Source organism: Macaca fascicularis, chromosome 8, assembly GCF_037993035.2.
Source record: "Macaca fascicularis isolate 582-1 chromosome 8, T2T-MFA8v1.1".
Taxonomy (NCBI): domain Eukaryota; kingdom Metazoa; phylum Chordata; class Mammalia; order Primates; family Cercopithecidae; genus Macaca; species Macaca fascicularis.
Window position 1 is genome coordinate 58,481,835 of NC_088382.1, and position 8,338 is coordinate 58,490,172.

The 8,338-nt window shown below is 48.5% G+C and overlaps 1 protein-coding gene across 1 annotated transcript; it reads left to right on the forward strand.

The window, feature by feature from the left end:
• The first annotated feature begins 723 nt into the window (after positions 1 to 723).
• LOC102132594 (uncharacterized) lies at positions 724 to 3,754 on the forward strand. Its single transcript, XM_065518663.1, has 4 exons — positions 724 to 801; positions 1,343 to 1,444; positions 2,324 to 2,497; positions 3,166 to 3,754. The coding sequence occupies exons 1-4, from the start codon at positions 724 to 726 to the stop codon at positions 3,586 to 3,588; spliced, it is 777 nt and encodes a 258-aa protein (XP_065374735.1). The 3' UTR covers positions 3,589 to 3,754.
• The last annotated feature ends 4,584 nt before the right edge of the window (positions 3,755 to 8,338 follow it).

Consider the following 8,338-nt stretch of genomic DNA (forward strand, 5'->3'; position numbering starts at 1 on the left):
GATATCCATACCATTTGCAATGTGACTTTGCAATTTTCCCATTTGAGGCTGATCTATTTCCCTGGGGCTGCACAGTCTAGTGACTTGCTTTGGCCAATAGAATGTGACAGAACATGCTGCCTCCAAGGCTAGTCCCCAAGAGGTCTTGCATGCATCCTGTCTTTATTTTGGAACTCTACCACTGCTATGAGAAGCGTCTGGGCTAACATGCTGGAGAATGAGTTTTTGTGGAGCCCAGCCACTCTCAACTGTCAAGCCCCAGCTGACCTACACAAAGGACCAACTCATGAATGAGGCTGGAGGACACCAGCTGAGCCCTTTCCAGATCAGCAGAGCTTCCAGGCCAATCCATAGCCCGTGACAAACAATACATCATTGATTTTTCAAATCACAACATTTTTAGGGTGGTTTGTTGGGCAGCAACTGCTAACTGATACAGTCAATAACTACCTTTTGTTGCTACATGGCAAGGATCTTTCTTATCAGTCCTTGTGGCAGAAATTGTAAAGGTTAACCAAAATCTGTTTCCTTTTCCATCACAGGCACACAGCTAGGTGATACTGCCTGTCTTGCTTGTGGCCATGTGACTGAGTTCTGGCTAATGGGATATAGGTAGAAGGATGCATGCCATGTCCGAGTCCAGTCCATAAATGCCTCCATCTCTTAATCCCTTCCCCATCTGCTGGCCCAGTGGAGAGGAGCTGGAGGAGGCCAAGCCACTGGATGGAAGATGCACAGTCACTGAGTGACCATGTGGATGACTGCAACTCAGCAGGGATGTCTACAGAGGACTTTGTGCAAGTGAGAAGCAAGTTTTCATTGTGTCGAGTCACTGATACTTTGAGGTTCATTATCACAGCCAGAGTTACTTACCATCACCACCCTCCAAGAGGGAGAAGGAGGCCTTCCTGTGGCCTCCCTATGGCCGTGAGCAGTAGATATCTCTCTGCTTTGTAACTCCTCTTCCCTTGGTTTCCTGGATGCCACACTTCATGGTTTTCCCACACCTGTATCAGTGACTCCTACTACCTTCCAGATAAAGCCCAAGATTCTGAACTTGGCTGAACTCTCTGCCCTTCCTTCTCACCACACACCTTCACACCCTGTGTGCTTCCCTAAACACACCATGCTGTCATTTACTCTGTGGGTTTACATTTGTTGTTCCCTCTTCTTGAAATACTGTTTCTACTTTTTGCCCTACTAACTGTTCAGGGCTGACGTATTGCTTGTTCTGAGAACACTGGGCCCTGAGATTGGGTTGCTCCCATGGGTTCTGATGGAGTCCTGTGTTTGCGCCACCATGGGTCTTGCTGTTGTAACACTTCTCCTTCTCTTTCACCAGCTGACTGTGCAAGCTCTGAGTGGTTTCAGCCTGCTGGGCTCATGCCTGCATGCCAAATATGTAAACAAGTACTTGTCACCTAGCCATACTAATCACCATTTGGTGAGTGCCTGAATTAATGGGCTTTGTAGGACTGGGGAACCAACAGGGCATGGAGTCTAGAAATTGGACTCAAAGTTCAATAACTGCTAATGAATGAGGAAGTCAACCAGAAAAAATGATGCTGCTTAACCTTCCTTGGAGATTATCTGTACTTGGTCCCTGCAACAATGACTAGACTGTTTGCAATTATAGGTACATAATTGCCTGCTTTCAAATAGTGTTTCCTTCTATCATCATTAGTGATGAAAATTGGGCAGGATTTATTTCACATATTACAATACAGAATTTGATGTTGTTTTTATGTGAACATAACTGCTCTGTAAAACCTCAAGCATTTTTCTCTATTAGAATTGGCAGAGGAGAGGTTATATAAACTTGTGGCCAGTTGAGAAGTTCCCAAAACATCACTATTGAAGTAGAGGGAACTGAGAGCATAGCATGGTGTGTGTGATTTACTTCTTTAGGATAGCTTAGACCCATGATTGCATCTGTTCTTGATTATGGCGCTGCTTTTAACCACAGAGATGACTCAGCATGGGAAGGTTAGCTGTGCTGCCCAAGGTCACACAGCAACATGGGTTTGATGGTGTATCCAAAAGCAGGGATAGGTGTTTTATCCTAGGAGCCCACACTGACTCCCTGCCTCCAGCACATGGAATGAATCACAGACAACCTCTGTTGAGTCATAATGACAAACGTTGAAGTTGACGGCATGTACCCATGAGGTCATATGGAGAATTCCCAAGGGACACCCTAGCCCACGTTCACTATTGAACACAACGGAAGGGGGAATTATTGTGGTTCTTGCTTCGGTTGCCAAGCTGGTGTTGTCTGAGCCTGTCCGGCATGTGCTCTGCCTGCCCTGACTTCTGACCTCAGGAGAAGCATTCAGGGAGCCAAGGAACGGGTCCAGGCATTCTGCTAGTATCTAGCCATGGCAAGATACTAGATTTAACCATGACGAGAGCAGCTAAGCTTGGACTCTACCTGAGTGAGCTCACTGAATCCTCCGCCAGCACCACAAGGGGTTTCTATTGTTTGTCTCAGCTGCAGGTGAGGAAACTGAGCTGGAGAGGGCTTCAGTGGCTGGACCCAGGCTGTGTGGGCTTCAGACTGGTCCCCAAAAGTCCTCTTCTTACAGGGTACCTGTCGTGATGAGCTCTGCCCACTCTATGACACATTCATCCCCGGGGGTCTTTTCTGTGGCCAGGGCTCCTTTCCACAAGTGCTGTGTGTGTCCTGTCTTCAGAACAAATCCTCTTTCTTGTTCCCTTTCAGAGTCCATTCCCCAGATATCGCTCTCCCAGCCTCTGACTATTTAAGCTTACTTGATAAGGACTATTTCTTATGCCTGAAGTGAGGGCATATGAATGTGAACGTGCAAGGATGGAGGGTGAAATGATCCCATTGGGAGTAAATGAAGCATCCTTATAGCCACAAAATATTTGTGTTTGTATGGAGCAGATTGGCTGAGAAACCTACATTCTTTGCTGTTTATTTTTATGTTGATTTGAATATGCCCATCACAGACGGCAAAGGACGACCGCTGTGGATGCAGGCAGGAAGGGACTCTCCTCCAGGCGACATCCATCTCGTTATTTTGAGTGCATGACCCTCTTATGACTCGACCCTTCCACACAGACCGCTGTGCAAGACCTACTCCCACACATCCTGTTCAGGGTCAGCGTCAGACCCTGCAGAATTTTCCTTCTATTTTTCAGCAACATAATATGAGACAAGGGCCAAGAGCTGCAGAACTGCACACGGTGTTTAGAAGAGGCCGCAAGCCGCTGCTCTGCGGAGTGGGGAGGCACTTCCGGGCTCTGCAGGCTCCCTGCAGGCCCTTGCTGACTGTCCGTGGCCTGCACCTGCCCTACCCACTGAGCCGCCCCATCAGCTATGCCTGGCTGTGGTTTCCTGAGCGGTCCCGTCTGTATTGGCTGCCCTGTGTCCTGACACTATGGTGGGTTTGCAAGTGGCAGAGTCCAGGGAAGGAGACTGGGGAGCATGGCCATCGGTCATCTGGGGGGCACGGAGGGTTCTGGCTTCCATCCAGGTCCACCTGCTTCATCAGCGGTGGTCACCAAGATTGCATAACCAGGACGATGACAACGGTGAGAGCTCTGTTGCAGTTAAAGACTTAAGAACAACTTGTGCCTGCTGACTAATACATTTTATCACAGGCAGCGTCAGGACTCTGAGGGCCTCTCACATGCTGCTGTCTTCTGAGCGAGACCTCAAGATTTGTCATCCAGCAGGCCGACCCCTGCCTGAATGGACCTCACATTCTTGCGGCAGGGAGAGATGTGCAACCAGCATGATTGATAAGCGATTTTCATAAGACATTACAAGTCATCAGAGCTTAGGAAACAGGGTGAGGAAGCAGAGGAGGAGCCGGAAGGGCCACCATTTAAAACAGGGTGGCCAGGATAGGCCTCTCTGTGGGGGTGACGTTGGAGAAATGGTGGGAGAGGGTGTGGGGTGGACACCTCTGAGGACAGAGTGTTCTGGAGACAGGAAACCATCTGTGCAAAGGCCCTGTGGTGAGAGGGTGCTAGGAGCCAGCGAGCCCAGTCTACTCAACACAGCCATCATTTTAAAACCTCGGTGAGCCCTGTCCCTTATCTTCTGCACACCCTCTCATGGAAGCTGATGTCACTGAGAGTGAAAGCTATGGTGTAGGGTGGCCTCCTCTGCATGCCAGCCCCGGCCCTCTGACCTCTTCTCCCCCATGATGGTCCCTTCTGTCAACTGGGTCTAGAGTGGACCATTGGGGCAGCCCTGGAAGGGGAAGGCTGTCAAGTTCCTGCTCACCTTAGTGACATACAGCAACACATTTGTTTCCCCGTGGATTCTGGGGATCAGCAACATGTGCAGGCAGGGGCAGGGCAGTCCTGCTGCTCCGGGATGGGCTGCCCCCTCAGGGAGGACTGGCCAGCTGGGTGGCTCTGCTCCTGGAGGGTGACCAGCCATTGGCTGGGTGGATGGGGTGACTCTCCTGGAAGCTTGGCACCATGAGAAGTATAGTCCAGGCAGCCCTTCATAGGTGGCTCAGGGTGCCCAGCGGGATAAGAGGTGGCCCTCAAGCTAAGCTTGAGCTTAAGCCTAAGCCTAAGCTTGCCACGCTTGGGCTAGGATGCCAAGTCTCCATGCTGGCCGCTGGTCATAGCTCTGTCCCTGTGGGAGAAGATGATTAAAGCCTGGCCAGACTGGGCCATCTCCCCAACAGCCACCAGGGCTTGCTGTGAGAGGGGGGAGCCGTGCTAGGGTCCCGCCCAGGGGCTGTTGGTAGACCTGGTGGGAAGCAGTGCAATTATGGAGATTTTCTGGACATAATCATCAACAGGATTTGCCGATGGAATGGACCTGGAATACAAGAAGAAAAGGAATCAAGGATGGCTCTGAGGTTTGGGACTTGAGCAGCTGGGACGGGGGTGCTGCTGAGCCAGGTGGGAGGGGAGCAGGCTCAGGGGATGCAGACTCCATTTGAAGTGGCTACACTAGAGATGTCTGTGGACATCCACGTGAAACGCTGAGTGGCCAAATTGAACATGTGGATCTGGTGTCCAGGGGGAGGTTTGGGCTGCAGATATAAATTTCGCCAGGACATATTTTTAGTGATGTGTAGACTGAGTGGGCTCGAAAGAAGCACAGGGTGTGCAGCCCCACTCTACTAGGCATCTCTGCCTTTACTGAGGTGTCTCCACTGCATCCTCGATTTAACAGAATTCAACTGGACCATCATTGAGCATCTGTTGTATACGATGAACTCTGGAGACATAAAAACTATTTGGGAAATGAGGAAGTAAATAAGTAATATTGATATAATTCTTCTATTAATAAGAATAAATTTATCTGAAAACAAAGGGTCTCTTAAGCATTTGAATAAAATGGAAAGCCTTTATTAACATATGAAGATAATTCCATACCCATAAATAAAAACCTGCACAATTGTGGGTGCTGACCAGTGTATCCTAGCACACCAGCACAGTGGGCTGGGTGTGGAGAAGGTGGACATTTAGCTTTCACAGCAGGCAGAGGGGGCCCTGCAGTGGAGGGTGCTGGCTCAGGACCACTGGCCCAGCCCGTGTTGGAGTCAGGCTGGCCTGCAGTTGGACACTCTTGACTGATTAAACATTAATAGGCGATTCTAACAACAACAGAGAGGACGGCGACTCCATAAGAAGGACGGCCACACATGGGGGTGAATTCCTAGTCAAACATTTTTCCTAAAGAATTTGTTGTTAAACTTTTAATTTTGAGATAACTGAAGATTCACATGTAGTGGTCAGATATAATATAGCATGATCTCCTGTGCCTTTTACCCAGTTTTCCCCAGTCATAACATCTTGCCAACATAGCACTATGTTACAGTATGTCAACCAGTGTATAAATGGATACACTCACCAGTGTCACTGGGGTTCCTCCAGTCTCAGTTCATTTGTGTGCGTTGATTTCCTGTAACTGTATCACTGCTGTAGAGTAGGATGGCCACCTCGACAGTCAAGAGGCAGAACAGCTCCACACAAGGTTCCTGTCTTCCTTGCTCCTGGAACCATTAATCTGCTCTCCATCTCTATAATTTTATCCTGGGAGACTGTTACATAAACAAAACCACACAGTATCTAACCTCATGAGGCATTTTTGCACTCAGTAAAATGCCCTTGAGGCACATTCACGTTGCTGTGTGTGTCAGAGCCTGTTCCTTTCCACAGCTGAGCCATGTTCCTGGTGTGGACATACCACTGTTTAACCAGTCGTCATCGAAGGACGGCTGTCTTGTCTCCCATTTTCTACTATTACAAATAAAGCTTCCATGAGCATTCATGTACAAGTTTCTTTGTGAACTAAAGTTTTCAAGAAATAAAAAAAGAAATGTTTTCAAATGCTTGAGCAAATAGCCAAGATCCCAGGGCACCGTGGGAAAATGTGGAAGTGAGGAATTTTTTTTTTTTTTTTTTGAGACAGAGTCTTGCTCTGTCGCCCAAGCTGGAGTGCAGTGGCGGGATCTCGGCTCACTGCAACCTCCACCTCCTGGGTTCACGCCATTCTCCTGCCTCAGCCTCTCCAGTAGCTGGGACTACAGGCGTCCACCACCACGCCCGGCTAATTTTTTGTTTTTGTACTTTTAGTAGAGATGGGGTTTCACCATGTTAGCCAGGATGGTCTTGATCTCCTGACCTCGTGATCCACCTGCCTCTGCCTCCCAAAGTGCTGGGATTACAGGCGTGAACCACCATGCCCAGCCGGAAGTGAGGATTTTAACCAGAAAATTGTATGACTAAAAATTACTAGTTGGCAACCTTGACCATGAAACTAAACTTCAGCATGGCTCATGTGGAGCCTGTGACTTCGAGAGCACTGCCTCCTGCTTCCACCTCCCTCCAGGAACTGAGTTAGTGAAGGACGCTATGGAATATTACCCGTTTGAATGCTGGAGAATGCCTGCCAAAGACCATTTAGCTTTGCCACGGTCAGTGTTCTTTCTGACTGCACCGAGCTGACACTGAGTCTTCAGCATGCCTCTGCAAATAATACAATTATGCTACCAGCCGAGAAGATAGCTCCCATCTTTCTTTTGGCTTGGGCAGGATGACATGTGTTCATTTCATTTTTTTTTTTTTTTTTTTTTTTTTTTTTTTTTGAGATGGAGTCTTGCTCTGTCACCAGACTGGAGTGCAGTAGTGCGATCTTGGCTCACTGCAACCTCTGCCTCCTGGGTTCAAGTGATTCTCCTGCCTCAGCCTCCGAGTAGCTGGGACTACAGGGGCGTGCCACCACATCCAGCTAATTTTTGTATTTTTAGTAGAGATGGGGTTTCACCATGTTGGCCAGGATGGTCTCAATCTCTTGATCTCATGATCTGCCCGCCTCGGTCTCCCAAAGTGCTGGGATTACAGGCGTGAGCCACCGCGCCACGCCAATTTCAAACTTTTAAGTGGTTATTTTGAGAATTTAACACGTTGGGGACGAGGACTTTGGATGCTGCTGTATCTGTAGTGATACTGAGAGTTGTGTTATTTTGTAGTCATACCTGACACAAGGCCTCCTCTCCTTTCTGAACGTGGCATGCAGGGGAGAGGGTCTGCGCTGGTCCGCAACCCGGGTACAGCTGGAGTATGTGGCTGGCGCCAGGGTGAGTGCTGTCCTTGGAGACTGCATTTCCCAAGTGGTGCTTCAAAAGAAGTTCCTGGAATAATAGTGGAGGACATTTCACTTTGATTTTTTGGGCATCCTGTCTCAAATGTCCTTCATGCCCTCAGGCAAATTGGAAGTTGAGGTTGGTCAGATTTAGGGGTGTCTAAGACAGGCATCTCCATGGCGTGCCTTATAATGATAGCAGTGACATCATTGTTTAAATGATCGTCTCTGAATAATCAAACATAACATGTTATGTGTGGATTTGTCTGCTATCACTGAAACTGTTCTGGATTTGGAAGAACTGGACAGCAATGCCTTGAGTGACAGTCAGTATTTGAGTGTGAGGGCCATAATTTATCGCCTGAATGAAGTAGGGTGCCATTTCCAGAGAAGGCATGGAGGAAGCGGTGCTTCTTGGCTGGGTGCCGGCTTATCTATTCGGCCTGACACAGTTCCACATGTGCCTTTCACCAACACCAGCCCTGGCCTGCCCTGAAAAGCCGTGGTCTCTCTTCTTGGTGTGTTTCTAGACCTTGATGATCTTCCTGCCTGGTTTTCCTCTGAATATTGTGTGGCCATATATTATCTCCTCTTGAAGGTCCAGATTCAAACTTTTAGGAATTCATTCACCAAGTATTTACAATGTGCCACAGATTTTGTTAGTGTTGGGGATACAAAAGGCATAGTTCCAAGTGCCTTCAGATGCCTTCAACACAGACACAGGACACAATCTGCACACGAAGTCCTGGTGTG